This window comes from Xenopus laevis, chromosome 4L (assembly GCF_017654675.1).
Source record: "Xenopus laevis strain J_2021 chromosome 4L, Xenopus_laevis_v10.1, whole genome shotgun sequence".
Lineage (NCBI taxonomy): Eukaryota > Metazoa > Chordata > Amphibia > Anura > Pipidae > Xenopus > Xenopus laevis.
Window position 1 is genome coordinate 76234057 of NC_054377.1, and position 16943 is coordinate 76250999.

A 16943-nucleotide genomic window follows, 5' to 3' on the forward strand; every position below is an offset into this window, starting at 1 on the left:
ATTTGAAAACTACAGAGAATTATGGGGGTCTCAATAGAGAATGGGAGTTATCTTGCTTTTGTAACTGATGCATTTCTATCTATTTTGTTTTGTATTATTGTATTATTATATATGGTATAGATTATGAATTATAATAGTTGCAAGTTTTTGCAATATATTTATATGTGTATATATATATGTTAACAAACATTTTTCATCTATTTATTTATATGGTTTTCGATCTATACTGATCCCTACGTTATGAACTATGTACTAATCTGTGATAGAGTATATTTGGGTACATGAATTGGCTATTCATAAAATGTGATAATTTAAGTATATACATTTTTACAGAATTTAAACCTATTGCAACAATGTTTATGTAAGCTGTGACAAATTTCTATTTCTCAGATGAGTTTGATCAGCCCAACAGGTGGATTAATATAATCACCTGCTGTTTTGGATCGTTCTGATGTATATTTTATGCTAAATGTTCTGATTGGGTTAAATGTTTTTATGGGCTGGGTCAAGTGGTTTTATTAACGGTGTTGGGGGTGCCACGAGATGCCACGAAACGCGTAAAGTGTGGGGGTTGTCATGTCCACATATGTACTGCACGGGTGATTTTACTGATACTTTTTCAATAAAGAAGGCGTGATTTTTCCAAACCACCTGTGTGCTCCATATTCCTTATCGTTGAAGCTACGCACACACGTCTGGATCCGGGGCACTGGTGGAACAGGACCCGTGGATGTATGAGGGTGAGTGCATGCGGATTGAAATTCACACACAGCACCCTCTGTTGGTTATATGAAAGAATAACAGTGACTGCAATATCACACAGCGCCATCTGTTGGTTATATGAAAGAATAACAGTGCACCCTCTGTTGGTTATATGAAAGATTATCAGTGACTGCAATATCACACAGCACCATCTGTTGGTTATATGAAAGAATAACAGTGACTGCAATATCACACAGCGCCCTCTGTTGGTTATATGAAGGATTTACAGTGACTGCAATATCACACAGCGCCCTCTGTTGGTAATATGAAAGAATAACAGTGATGGCAATATCACACAGTGCCCTCTGTTGGTTATATGGAAGAATAACAGTGACTGCAATATCACACAGCGCCCTCTGTTGGTTATATGAAGGATTAACAGTGATGGCAATATCACACAGCACCCTCTGTTGGTTATACGAAAGATTAACAGTGATGGCAATATCACACAGCACCCTCTGCACATGGTAGTGGGACAGTGAGACAATGCACACAGTAATCCGTTTGGCAATTCGCCGTCACCATCAACTTTGCAAAGAAGTCCGGTTGATCGCTGGGGGGGTCGCTTTGGTGGAATGTGTGCTGCTGGGATACAGGGCTGTAGTTGTGTCTAGGCTTATACTTGAGTCAATAAGTTTTCCCAGTTTTCGTAGGTAAAATTAGGTACCTCGGCTTATACTCGGTCGGCTTATACCTGAGTATAACTTGCAAACACTGGTGCAACTAATAATAAATCTGACCACCAACAGTACCTCTGGTACGGATCACCGTACCAGAGGCCACCCCTTTAGACTAGAAGAAAAGAATTTTCATTTGAAGCAACGTAGAGGGTTCTTCACAGTCAGGACAGTGAGGTTGTGGAATGCACTGCCGGGTGATGTTGTGATGGCTGATTCAGTTAATGCCTTTAAGAATGGCTTGGATGATTTTTTGGACAGACATAATATTAAAGGCTATTGTGATACTAAACTCTATAGTTAATATAGGTATGGGTATATAGAATTTTAATTAAAAGTAGGGAGGGGTGTGTGTATGGATGCTGGGTTTTCATTTGGAGGGGTTGAACTTGATGGACTTTGTCTTTTTTCAACCCAATTTAACTATGTAACTATGTAACTATGTAACTATGGGTGCTTTGTATCCCACATTAAAATGAATAAAACATATATTTATGAGTATGTCCTTATAGACAGTGGGTCAGCTCAAATCCCTTTGGTTGATGTGGAAGGAGAGGGGAAGGATAAAATGACGAATGTGTTTGTTGTGTGTCTTTTTTTTGTGTTGCGTCTTTTTTTTTTGCGTTGTGTCTTTTTTTTCATGCATTTTTTTGTCATAGCGAAACGAGCCATGGCTAATTTTTGCTGCAGTTTCGGGAAAATTTTCGCCAGCAGTGTAACCCGGAAGTTCCCAGTGAATCAGGTTCCTATCATTCTTGTTAAGAGTTCCCATACCTGTACTAATTATTAGTTGAAGACTTAACTTTTGCATTTTTTTTAATACACTGTATCTAATACCTTAAATGGATTCTGTCATGATTTTTATGATGTATTTTTCATTTCTAAATTACACTGTTTGTACTGGAAATAATTCACTCTACAATATAAAATTTAATTCCTGTGAGGATGCCGGCGCCGAAATGGACGCGGGCGCAAAAACGCCCGCTAACGTGAACGTGCGTGGCGTGATGACGCATGACGCAGGCGTCATTACATTTGGCGCCAAAATACCCCTTTAAAAGGACGCTCAGGGAAAGGCTCTGTGCTTGGTGATAATTTAACCTGCTCCTGAACTTTTTGGAAACCCTGACTTCTTGATTCTGGTTTTGACTCCGCTTTGGATATCGACTTTCGACTGAACTCCGCCTGCATTTGACCCCAGCCTGTTTATCCGTTACGACTGAACTCTGCCTGCATCCGACCTCGGCCTGCTTTCCCGATTACGACTGAACTCCGCCTGCACCGACCCCGGCTTGCCTCCCGACTATTCTTCTGCCTACTCCCTCTGATTGCTATTGTCTGCTACAGCTTGTGACACTCCTGCTGGACCTCGTCTCCTCACATCTGGACTCTAGACAGGTGAGGCCTAACAATTCCTGAACCAGCAAGTGGATATTTTTTTAGTTGTAATATTGGTGTGTAGGCAGCCATCTCAGGTCATTTTGTCTGGTCAAGTGCTTTCAGAAAGACGCAGCACTTTAGGATGTAACTGCTTTCTGGCAGGCTGTTGTTTCTCCTACTCAAAGTAACTGAATGTAACGCAATGGGACCCGGATTTTACTATTGAGTGCTGTTCTTAGATCTACCAGGCAGCTGTTATCTTGTGTTAGGGAGCTGTTAGGTGATAATTTAACCTGCTCCTGAACTTTTTGGAAACCCTGACTTCTTGATTCTGGTTTTGACTCCGCTTTGGATATCGACTTTCGACTGAACTCCGCCTGCATTTGACCCCAGCCTGTTTATCCGTTACGACTGAACTCTGCCTGCATCCGACCTCGGCCTGCTTTCCCGATTACGACTGAACTCCGCCTGCACCGACCCCGGCTTGCCTCCCGACTATTCTTCTGCCTACTCCCTCTGATTGCTATTGTCTGCTACAGCTTGTGACACTCCTGCTGGACCTCGTCTCCTCACATCTGGACTCTAGACAGGTGAGGCCTAACAATTCCTGAACCAGCAAGTGGATATTTTTTTAGTTGTAATATTGGTGTGTAGGCAGCCATCTCAGGTCATTTTGTCTGGTCAAGTGCTTTCAGAAAGACGCAGCACTTTAGGATGTAACTGCTTTCTGGCAGGCTGTTGTTTCTCCTACTCAAAGTAACTGAATGTAACGCAATGGGACCCGGATTTTACTATTGAGTGCTGTTCTTAGATCTACCAGGCAGCTGTTATCTTGTGTTAGGGAGCTGTTATCTTACCTTCCCATTGTTCTGTTGTTAGACTGCAGTGGGGAAACGAAGGGGGTGATATCACTCTAACTTGCAGTACAGCAATAAAGAGTGACTGAAGTTTATCAGAGCACAAGTTAAATGACTTGGAGCAGCTGGGAAACTGACAATATGTCTAGCCCCATGTCAAATTTCAAAATTAAATGTAAAAAAAATGGTTTGCTCTTTTGAGAAATGGATTTCTGTAAGTATACTGCTGGAGCAGCACTATTACCTGATGCATTTTGATTTTTTTTTTCCCATGACAGTATCCCTTTAAAGGTCATCAGTATTCCACAGTATATGGTAACATTCTGAATGAATTTTAAAGGCATTAATGAGAGTAATTTATGTATTACCAAAGATAATTTTATTTCAAGGGAATGAAATGAACTGGAGATATCCTGAAGGTACTTGAAAATGTTTGGGATTTTGATCACCTAAAGGAGACATTTTCCATTTACACTCAGGATTTATAACCCTATTCCCATTTTATTCATTCAATTGAACACCACCTTTCTTTTTATGGAATGAACACAACATTAAGCTTCCATGTTGAGGTGTGAAGCACTGGACAAATATTCTCCAAGGGCATGACATTATCAAAACACAGAATTACTATGGTAGTTGTAACCAGCAACCTTTTCAATACTCATCTCCATCTCTTCCAATTTTTCTTAAAAAGTAATTTAATGCTAAGAATGTGCCTTGTAGCTATTACCTGTATCAGTTTGAATGCAGATTGTTATGCAAATAGTTTCATGCAAATTGTATGCATTCCTGAAAGAACATTGCATTTAGTCCCAAATAAATCCAAACAAACTATTTTACAATAAAGTCAGTTTTTTTTAGAAACTTGCTCACCTCTATTTCATTACTAATAGTAATTACATAAATATATACTGTGTGTGTGTGTGTGTGTGTGTGTGTGTGTGTGTGTGTGTGTGTGTGTGTGTGTGTGTGTGTATATATATATATATATATATATATATTATATATATATATATATATATATATAAATGTTTTAGAATAAAAGGTCTCATAATAATAGACAACAGTAAGCCAGGTCTTGTGTAATAGGTATGTCCATGTTTTTTATGCTGTTGCTTGCCTGATCTAGAAGTATCCTGTAAAGGGAGACTTCACATCATTTGCAGATTAAAAAATATTCTATATTCAGTAGCATTCACAGGCATTCTATATTTAGCCATTAGAAATCCACACTAGGGGGCAGATTTATCAAAGGTTGAGGTGAATTTTGGAATGAAAAAGATTTGAATTTCTGTTTCAATATGTTTATTGACAGAAATAAAAATTTGCGTAACAAACAGTGCAAAGGAACGTACATCACCTCTGGATAAGTACAAACCAATACTGGAATCACAATACAGCGAGACGATGATGCAAATAAAAACAAAAAATAGTCATATTTAACAAAGAAGTAAGAAAGTAAAGGTAAAAAAAAAAAAAAAAAAAAGGGGGGGAGAAAGAAAAATAGAAGGGTAGACCAGTAGGTAATCATAGATATCAAACAGTCAAGTGTATCAAATGCGGGTTACAGCACATATACAGGGAGCGTGAGCAAAACCAAACAGCAGTGTAGCAGGTCCAAGTAATTGCCATTTAAAGGAGCCATATCAATCCAAATACGGTCAGAATACGGTATAAAATACTATGGTGGGCCACATGTTAAAAGGGTTGTCTGCCAAGATCTCATAAGGAAAGGGTAGAAACCGGTAGGGTTCGGTGGAATCTGTAATCGATCCAAGGTTGCCAGACGTCAACAAAGGTCTGATATTTATCTAGGTGGATACTGGTTAATTTTTTATTAATGAGAATCCAATCCAATTTCACCTTAACCATATTGTACTGTAGGTACGAAGATTTCCACGCCTTCGCAATAACCTGTCTAGCGGCCAAGAAAATATGATTAAGTAAGCGGACCTGTTTCCTGGGGACATCACGAGGGACAGCTCCCAATAAGGCAACGTATGGGTCCCTCTTTAAATTAAGATGCAACACACAAAAAATAAGGGTATAAATCCGAATCCAGAATCGCACAGCAACGGGACATGTCCACCAGATATGGAACATGGATCCTGATGCAGAACAACCCCTGTAACATGTATCATTGCAATCGGGATAAAGTTTAGCTAAGCGTACTGGGGTCAAATACCAGCGAAATAATACCTTATAACCTGCCTCCAGCATGACAGTGTTGATAGAACTTTTACGCGTATTGTCCCAAAGTCGTGACCAATCTTGTTCAGGCAATGATTTACCGATATCCACTTCCCATTTAGTAACATAAGGTAGATCGAGCAAACTAACCGGCGTGTTGAATTGCATGTATAGAATTGAAATGGCTCCTTTAGGGGCTGCACCTTTTACACACCAACGTTCATAAAACGAGCTAGATAAATCGTGAGTTTTGGTAGAATTCCAACATTTCTGTACAAAATGCAAAACCTGGTAAGCTCTGAATCTCTCCGAATCTGGAAGGTGATAGTGGTCTAAAAGATATTGGATAGTGTAGGGACCTCTGGAGTGTATTAGGGATTTAACACATACTAGCCCATTCAAAATCCACCAGGTAAAAAGGTGTTTTTGCAAACCAGCTAAAAAAGCAGGGTTCCCAAACATTGGCGCTGCAGGAGTATGAGGTGTAATAAATGGGTGCTTGCGAGACACTATATCCCATATGTGTAGTGAACAAGCTAAGCAAGGGCTCATAGTCTTAGGTCGGGATTTCCTGGGTAGCCAAAGGAGAGAGGAGGCATTACAGGGGGCAACAAAGGCATTTTCAATAGCAACCCACTGAGGGGGGTCAGAGGTGTTGTGTAAAGTCGGGAGTTGACACAACTGCGCTGACCAGTGATAGTATCTGAGATTAGGCAGACCTAAGCCGCCAGTGGACAACGACCTATAAAGGATATTTCTATTTACCCTGGGAAATTTATTGTTCCACACAAATTTGAGAATTTTAGATTCAAAATTTTTCAAATCTTGGAGGTTGAGTGATAATGGGAGCACTCTAAAAAAATACAACAATTTAGGAAATAGTGTCATCTTAATAGCCCAAATGCGACCTATCCATGAAATATGATATTTGCCCCAATCCTCCAGACATTTACCCAGTTTGCGATAAATGTTGGAATAGTTAATTTTATATAAGGTGTCATAGGAATTTGTCAAATGGATACCTAAAAAGGAGACGATGTTTTCTGCCATTGAAATGAGAAATTAAGGGTAAGCAATTTGGTGACATCATGAGGAAGTCCTATATTAAGAGCCTCAGTCTTTTCCGGATTAATAGTTAACCCCGAAAGATTACCAAAGTTGGTCAATATGTTGTATAGATTAGGCAGGGACGTCATGGGCTGAGTCAAAAAGAGGGTCACATCATCAGCAAAAAGGCTAATTTTGTGTTGTCTATCATTAACTTTGAGGCCTCGAACATCTGGGTTAGTCCTGATTGCCTCCGCTAAGGGTTCAATGGCCATATCAAACAATAAAGGGGATAAGGGGCAACCCTGTCTGGTACCTCTTAAGATTGGGAAGGATTCAGATACGTTGCAACTAATACGAACTCGGGCCGTAGGGGACTTGTACAGGGCCGCCAGCCAGGTAAGGAAATTGAGGCCAAAACCTCTGTGCGATAAAGCGGACCAGAGGAAGTCCCAAGAGATGGAATCAAATGCTTTTCTAAAGTCTAGTTTGAGAATCATAGCTGGCTGTAATGTTGACTTAGCACGAGCTGTCAGCAGTATGAGTCGACGTACTGCGTCGGAGGCCTGACGACCCTGTACAAATCCCACTTGATCATTGTGAATTAAATGGGGCATAATAGGGCCTAATCTGGTAGCTAAAATTTTTGCCAAAAGTTTAATGTCAATATTCAACACCGATATGGGTCTAAAGTTCCGGCAGTCAGTAGGCTCAGATGAGTGTTTAGGTATAGGGGAAATGTTAGCTAATAACGTTACTGGAGTAAAATGCTCTCCTGAAAGTAAACCGTTGAACATGTTAGTCATATGAGGGGCTAATATATGAATGAACTTTTTGTAATAAATGGCAGAAAAGCCATCAGGGCCTGGTGATTTGGATAAACGCAGGGAAGAAGTAGCCGAAATCACTTCCTCTATGGTAACCTTAGCTTCAAGGCGATCATTTTGTTCAGGGGATAGGCGGCAAAGATTACACTGTCGTAAAAACTGGAGTATGGCAGTTTTAGACGGGTTAAGGTTGTTGGAATAAAGTTTACGGTAATACCGTGAAAATTCCTTCACAATGGCTCGAACAGATCTAATTAGCCTGCCAGAGGTCCCTTTAAGCATGGTGATTGGAGTAAAATCAAGTCTATTATTGAGGCGACGTGCTAATAACCGGGTTGGTTTATTGGTTTGGGTATATAATTTTTGTTGAGACCAGCGTAGGGCCTTTTCTGCACGTAAGGTGAGGACTAAGTCTAACTGAGTTTTGAGGGACTCTATGCGGGACTCTAAGGAAGGTGTAGGCTTGGTGCTAAAGTCAAGAGAAGCTTGGGTGAGTTCTTTCGTAAGTGAGACAATTTCTTGTTCTCTGGAGCGTTTCCTCTGGGAACCTATCTGGATTAAATTGCCTCTCAAGACTACCTTATGGGCTTCCCATAGAAGAGTAGATGAGGAAACTGAACCAGTGTTATCTTGAAAGTAATTTCGAAGCGTCTGCTCCACTTGTTGTACTACCTCTGGAATTTTCAAGAGGGACTCATTAAGGCGCCAGCTAAATTCCCCTGCTGTATTATAGATCTGAGAAATAGTCAAAGCAATAGGGTCATGGTCTGACCAAGGTGTTACTAAGATCTTAGACACATGGGGGAGGTCCAGAACCTGTTGGGAAACCCATATATGATCTATCCTAGAATGGTGTTTGTGGGGGTGGGAGTAGTGAGTGTATTGTCTTGTCATAGGGTGGTCCTCTCGCCAAACATCCACCAACCCTAAATGCAACATGCCCTGTTTAACCTTCTGAACATCAGGGTGACGTTTTACTACAGTCTGGGGAGTATGTTGTAAGGGCTGTTGCTTATCCCAGAAGGAATCCAGGATCAAGTTGGTATCACCACAAAGTATAATTTTCCCTGTCTCAGCATGAGAAACATATGTGAGAAGGCCATCAAAGAACTGGGCTTGGGAAACATTAGGAGCATAGTAAGAAATAATTGAGAAAAGTTTCCCCTCTAATTCGAACGTAAGAACCAAAAATCTCCCTTCAGGGTCAGAGTAAGTGTCCCGAATTAGCAATGGCAAACCCACATGAATACAAATAGCTACACCCCTGGTCTTGTTTTCACTATTCGCTAGATATACCGTAGGGTATTGTTTATGAAAATATTTGGGGTAGGATTGTTTTGAGAAATGTGTTTCTTGCAAACATAGGATATCAGCTTTAAGGGAATTATAGTACATAAATGCTTTTTTCCGTTTCACTGGGGAATTAAATCCCTGTACATTATGAGATAATATGGTTAGCCCCATTAATATCAAACAGAGAAAGCAGATTAAGCTGAAAAGGGAATAACAGTCGAGAAACGGGGCCTACGGGAGAGAGAAGAGCAATAGCATAACACAAAAACCAAAACACCAATAGCACCGGCTGTAAAAATGCTGCATAGTCCCATACGTAAGATCGTTCAAGCAATAGTGGTCTACTAAAAAAAAAATAGGAATAAAAAAAGGAAAAATTAAAAAGGAGAAAAAACCATAACAACAATGTACAACAGGCGCTAGCTCTAAAGGTGGTAGACTCGCTAGCCACCATGGGTAGCGCCAAATTGGGGGTATCAAAAACTCCACGGGTCCTCCCCGTCGTTCTGAAAGATAAAGGCACTTGTATCCCCCCACTAAAAAGAGGGAAAGGCTGGGAACAGTGTGACACAACTCGTTGAAAAGGTAGCATAGAATAGGTAGAAAAGAGTCAACGGAGATACAAATGATGGATCAGAAAAAAAAAAGAAAAAAGGGATAAAAATTACGAAGTACAGCCTCAAGGAAACTCCAAAAAATAAAATGGAACATATTGCGTCATATGTAGTAGGGCAATGGAAACAATAAGCATGAAGGTCAAGACTGTAGAAGGGCTCAAATCGGGAAAACGAGAACGGCAGTGTCACAGCATTCCAAGTCCCAAGCAAAGGCACTCACTCCCAAAACGTAAATAGTGAAAAGGAGCTGCCAAACCTCCGACGACAGACTTGCAAGGGCCAAAAGGGGAGAACATCCCCAAAAGGGGACAAACCTGTAGATAGCCGTGCCACAAGGTAAATATCAGGGACCCAACTTCTGCGATACAGCCGACGCTGTCATTCTCCTGGTGACCGGTTTGCCTACCGTGCGCCAAATCGGAGAAACCGCCCTCGTGGTCTGCTGGGAGGATGATGGCGAAGATGGAGGGAGTGACGTAGTTAGCTTCAAACGTTGAAGAAGGTCCATGGCTGACTCCAGGTCTGAGAAGGAGTGTTGCTTGTTGTTAAACGTGAATGCCAGGCGAAATGGAAATAGCCACCTGTATCTAATGCCATGGTGCTGGAGGACATGGACAACGCCAGCAAAGGTTTTACGTCGCTGTAAGGTAACAGGTGCAATATCCGCATATATCTGGAATTTAACACCGTTATACTCTAAGGAAAAGATTTGAATTTCAAGCTATTTTTTTTTGTGTACTTCAACTAGGGAATAGTCCAAACAATTTTCAAGAATAGATGAGCACTCCGTTTCCACTCCGTTGGAATAAAAATTGCCTTTTAATTCCAACTTTGTTAAAAAACATCAGATCCCTGACGCGTTTCGTATGTGGTAAGCAGTATTTGCCAAGAAATATTCATAGTGTTTGGCACCAAAATTAATAGATATTTTGGATTTATCCACATAGGGAATAGTCCAATTTCGATTCGAATTTGAAAAATAAAAATTGAAAATTCGAATATCGAAATTTATCATGTATTGTCTCTTAAAAAATTTGACTTCGACCATTCGCCATCTAAAACCTGCTGAATTGCTGTTTTAGCCTATGGGGGACCTCCTAGAACCTACATGGAGTCAATTGGTGGACTTGAAAAATGAAAGGTTTTTTTGGAAAAACTTTGAATCGAATTCGATCGAATGCGATACTCCCTTGATTCGTTTGATTCGAATTTGCGCCGATTAAATTTGCGAAACCGGCGTGAAAATTCACTGGTGTCCAAAAAAAATGGACGTCAGCGTCCGTTTTTTTGGATGCAGCCGCATTTTCACCGGTGAATGTGCGCTGGCGTTCAAAAACAGACAGCGGCGTCCAAAACGAGACCAGGCGGTGTTTTGTGAATTTCACAGGAAATTCGCAAATTTTTCGGCGAAGCGAAATGGGACAAATTCGCCCTTCACTAGTTATATAGACATTCCTTACACAGCATAAAAGAGTATTCCTTTATAATCCGTTTATACCACCTAATCCTCATCCTAAAAGAATTATTTGACCCAGCCCAGACCAAGTTTACATGCAACATATTAATGAGAGCGGAAGCAATTTCCTCCAGTATATTCCAGGGCATTTTTTTTTTATAGTACACTGCATATACTGGCCCTTGGTATCATTCAATGTTCCCTCTTAGCTGTGAGGTTACAAACACACACACATTTTGAGGCTACTGAAAATATATGGTGCACATACTTTAGTGCTTTTTCAGACCCACTCAATTTGGAAAATCATTTTTTGAAAAAAAAAAAAAAAAAGAAACAAATGCTGGTATCGGGGGAAACATTACTTTTTAAAACATGACATTTTAGCTCAGTAGGCTTTATATTATCTCCTTTTCTGAAACATAAGATGCATGGCCTTCACCCACACTAACCTTCCTAACCTGTAAACATTTAATTATGTTCTAATGAGCTCAACAATAGAACACACTTAAATACTTTACCACATAATACATTTATGTAATTTATTTTTAAGGGGAAGCACACTGCAGCTACAGTTTTGTTCAACTCATATGAAAGACACCCACAACAGATTAAATGCAGCAGAATTTGGGTAAACTGAATGCAGTCATTAATTTTATGGACACAGTATTCCGGGGTACTATGCCTGAGACAAGGGGAGCAATGGCACCAAAACATTACAACAACTTCAGTAAGTACGTTATGATGAACTTATTTCTTAGTGCGACCTGGGGGTTTATTTCATTCTAATGAGCTCATTACAGTACTAGTCAGATTTCAACCTTTGACTTACATGATTCTTAATATTATTTCATGCTTTTATTTTTGACATCAATTTATTTCAGCATTTTAATACAATGTAAATTATTTGCATTAATCTTATTTAAAAAATATTTTTGCATATTCACAGCAAATCTGTGGTTCTAATATGAAATATTATAGCAGTTAACTGCAGTTTAGATATTATTAATTCATACTGTACATGTCACCTTAAAGTTCAGTCAGATTTGTGATTTGAAATGGTCATCCATATTATTTTAACTAATGTTGCTGCATTAGTTACATTTTTCTACCATGTTTATATATTTCGAAAACTGTATACTTTGGTACATCTATATAAATAGCCTAGTAGCTGCATGATGCAATTTGTGAAGAAGGGAAGTAGGGGTTAAAGGAACAGTTCAGTGTAAAAATAAAAACTTGGTTTAGATAGTTAGGCTGTGCAAAATAAAAAAAGAATGTTTCTAATATAGTTAGTTAGCTAAAAATGCAATCTATAAAGGCTGGAGTGAATGGATATCCAGCATAACAGATCAGAACCATACTTCCTGCTTTTCTCTAAACTCTGAGTTAGTCAGCGACTTGAAGGTGGGCCACATGGTACATAACTGTTCAGTGAGTTTGCAATTGATCCTCAGCATTCAGCTCAAATTCAAAAGCAAATAGTTATGACCCATGTGACCCAGTGGAAACCAAGAGAGCTGCAAAGCAGGAAGTAGTGTTCTGGCTATTATGTTACACATCCAGTCACTAACTAACTATCAGAATTTTATTTATTTTACATGGGCTATCTATTTACCTGTTTTTTATATTTTATACTGGTTGCTGTCCAGGGCCATCCCCTGGACCCCACTGTTGTGACACTGTCAAGCATGTGTGCACCGGCCCTTCCTGCCACTCCACCAAGTGCTTGCGCTTGACCGCAGGTGCAAATGCACACTAAATTTTTCGGTAGTTGTGGCAAGAAGGAGCCTGCAAATCACCTGTCCCGCTGACCCAGTCTGCTGCCTTCAGTTGAATATTTGGGTGTATCGCTTTTGATCTCTAAGAGGAATTTCAATAAAACTATAACATTTTATATAGATGTTGTCAGAAGATATGAGACTTTACAATAAAAAAAATTAAAGGGCACCTATCACAGCCAAAATCAAACACATATTAATAATCTGACAGTACAACCTAAACACGTTTAATCAAACTACATATACAGTTTTTTGGAAAAAAAACAGCAGTTTTTAGAAAATCCCTTATTTTGGCAAATGGGTTCTTTCACTGAGGGAGTCCATACTGAGACTATAACATGCAAATTTCAGGAGCATGCTCAGATTGTACCACTGCCTTGAGTATTTTACCCAGAATGCCTTGTTTCCTCCACTAGAAGTATCACGATATTTCCCTATCTTGTCCCCTACTGGTGATGTCATTATGCAAATGAAGGGGACACACTAACGTCCAGAAGGTGACAGCACTACTGAACAGCAGCTAACACAGGTTTGACTGATTTGAAAATAGCTTAGAAGGGATGATAAGCAACCAAGATATAGGTAGGAGGAGCCAGTGAAATCCAAGATGCCTGCCTCAACTAGAACTGCTGTGGACAAAGGGGAGATTTTGCAGAAGGTATAGTGAGCAGATGATTTACATTATACAAACAATTCTAAATGTTTCAAAAATCAGATTTCTTAAACTTTCACATAGTGTGTTTGTGAAGATTCACATTCATCCAGGTCATGGTATATCTATAGAAATAAGTCAAATCAACTGGACTTACTGTGTTTTTCTTGAAGAGGGTACATCAGTCATCCAACTGGCTTTCTCAATTCAGAAATTATTCGGAATTGAGAAAGCCAGTTGGATGACTGGTGAAACGTCTTCTTCAAGAAAACCCAGCAATTCCAGTTTATTTGACTTATTTCTATAGATATTTCACATAGTGTATTTACTTAGAAAATTATTTTAGTTGATGTTTGTTGCCCTTAAAGGCAGATTTAGAAAAATCAGGTTGTCCTTAATATATACTGTTGCTTTACTAGATGAACGAACCATTCCCCCCCCAGAAAATCCCTGAAGTGAAACAGCACAAATGGAAATGTACCTAGGTATTATGGAATTATAAAGTTATTTATGCAGTCTAATCTTTAAATAGGCAATCAACACAATATTTTCTGACTTTTAAACATATTTATTAATATTACCTCAGGAAATGTAGTTGATTTTTACAACAGTAATACAAGGCTGACGTCTGTATCATTAATAATGGAAACCTGAATCTTGGTGACATTTGATCTGATTGAACATTAAATCATTTCTTCAATTTTGGGAAAAAAGTGTTTCAGGATTAGAAAAAGAGTACATAAAGTACAAAGCCCATACTTATAGACAGCAATTTTTGTAATTGCAAATTACACTAGTAAACATTTATTAATATTACCTTTTTAAATTAAAAATCAGGAATGGAATGTAAACTATTAAAGTGCAACTTTATGCTGTCCAAATATAATAAAATTACCCACAAATGTTATGCATTATATATAAAATTTCATTTCTGAGCTAAACAAAGATATGACCATGCAGCTTTGTATTTCATTTGTCTATAGGTAAATATGTCTAGCTCTTTTCTGATTTTAGTGTATGTCCCCATCTAAACTGAACAAAGACATCTACATGTATATATTATGCACTCATTTCTGTAGGTCACATTTCTGTGCAATAATTGTCTTGAAGCCCTTGTAGCATACCAGTAGAAATTTAAAGACAGTCTGTGCACAAATGAGTGTGGGGGGGGGGGACAAGCATATGGGATGCTCAGTAGAGTCAAAGCTGCCCTATGTATCAGCAGCAGGTAGCATACAGTTGAGCCACTATAGGGGATAGCATATCCTTGTAGTATTTGCCTAAAGCTGGCCATACTCAGTCAGGTTAGACCCCTTTAGGCCAAGTTGGCAGTTATCTTCCTATGTATGGGCCCTCCCCAATTGACTATTCTATAAATATCTGGCTAAAAATCAGCAATATATCTATTGCACATTGGTGCACTGATGCACTTCTTTCCTAGTGGCCTGTATAGGTACCTACTATGATCTGATCCTATAAATGAATGGGTCAACCCAATGCCACAGTTGCCAATAGCAACCAATCATCAAATAGTTTTGAAGAGTCTACTGTAAGATAGAAACTGAAAATAGCGAGTTTACTGTTTGCTACTGGTAACATATAAAAAAAATAACTGCAACATTCCATACATGCCACTGAACACAAATGTATGTTTTTTCGATAAAATAATGAGACTGCAGTGCTTCTAGGCATCATGTGAATTGTATGTCGATGGATACCCATATTTCTTCAACTGTGCTCCATGCCGAGCAGCACATAGCAGCACATGCAGATACAATTTGCCGTGTGTAAATACACATAATTCTATTTCTGGCCCAGTGGCTAATAGTAAATGAGCCCTTTAAATATGGACCTTAAACAACTTTATACCAATGTGTTTCATATTTTATTCTACTGGATACATTACATGCAGGTCTGTGTTCTGATCATCTTTACCTGAAAACAACTTTAAGCTCATTTTGTTCCATGTCTTTAATCTGAAGGTCATCCTCCAATCTTTCAACAATTACTGCATATGATTCACCTACTTTCTTCTTCCACTCATCTACAGAAAAAGAAATGAAAATAATATGCTTATTTTGTTGTTCATATCTAGCTAAGTGGCTCAACACTGGGGTCTAAAAAACAAAATGCAGATTTATTTTCTGTAATATCTAGCACCTAATTTTCTCAACGGTAATATTAGAACAGGAAACTTTTTTCACCTCATGTTTATAAACTATACACATTTTTACATTAAGTGCAGTGCTAATCTCTTTTGTTCCACAAACACATTTACCCTTCAGTGTTATTCTTGTAGAGACAGAATACAAACACAACTATCTACAGATATTCTACATATTTTAGGATAATATATTATACATTACCAGTACAAGTTTGTGTTGGTCTAGATTTATAATTTTCCATTTGTTTAGTGTCTCTTCGTCGTCTCAGGCAAGCTCTTTTGGTAATATGACTCAGACTGCAAGAGCACCATTCCAACTGCTAAAATATACTTTGATAGTCCCTCGCTAAAAATAAACCAAGCACCAAATGGAATGTCATGCAACAATGACAGAGAACAACTACTGTGTTTTATCAAGTGTAAAACAATGACAGTAACTAATCAGTTTATGTAAAATCCAGTGCAGCACATAAACTTTAAATTGATTCAATTGCTTGTTATTTGCTTCTATAAAACAGAGGAAAAAATTATTAGTATTCTTGAAGAATTGCCAGCAGAAATTTTAATTTAAGGAAATAAATATCACATGGATGTCAGTTTAGATGCCGTCAAACAAGACTTTTCATCAACGGTTGCAATGGTCTATTGATTATTCAGCTGTATATCTGTCCCATTTCATATTTGTTTAATGATATTAGAAAGCATAAAACATAACGGATAAAAATCCATCGAGGTATAGATTACATTGTAAATGTTGCACTAAATCACACGGTTGGGTTTGTTTTTATATACTAGCCTTAGATATGTATATTATATATTGCTAGATAAAAAAGTACTGCATATTGATTTTATAGTTCCCTGTATACTAATATTTCAGTACAGCGTACTAGAATTTGCAAGATGTAATCAGGTACATCTCCTAATATTGTTACCTTCCACTGGTGGGTAGTGTTTAGAAGAATATTATACACAACCGGCAAATTAAGCAAAGTTCAATTTGAAAATTCCTGACATTAAAAATTGAAAGTATTTTTAGTTATTGATCTATTATTATGTTTAGCATTGTCTGTTCCTTTGGGCAATGATCAGTTTTTTTTTTTTTCCTTTAAATATATAATTATAAATATTCAGTGGAGCAAGTGAATCCACATGACTTTGATTATAGAAACCACAATTAAACTTATTTTCTCTAAAACCATGAATGCTATGAAATGTAATAAAAGATACGAATTAAAAACAGTAA

General features: G+C 38.4%; 1 protein-coding gene across 1 annotated transcript in view; it reads right to left on the minus strand.

The window, feature by feature from the left end:
* Nucleotides 1–16002, minus strand: part of tnni3k.L (TNNI3 interacting kinase L homeolog) — a 134634-nt gene extending 118632 nt beyond the window's left edge. Inside the window, exons 1-2 of the mRNA XM_041590350.1 lie at nucleotides 15903–16002; nucleotides 15472–15580 (exon numbers count right to left, since the gene is read on the minus strand). Of these exons, the coding sequence (XP_041446284.1) occupies nucleotides 15472–15580; nucleotides 15903–15942 (149 nt within the window). The 5' untranslated portion in view covers nucleotides 15943–16002. The remainder of the gene's footprint in view (nucleotides 1–15471; nucleotides 15581–15902) is intronic.
* Between the last annotated feature and the right edge of the window lie 941 nt (nucleotides 16003–16943).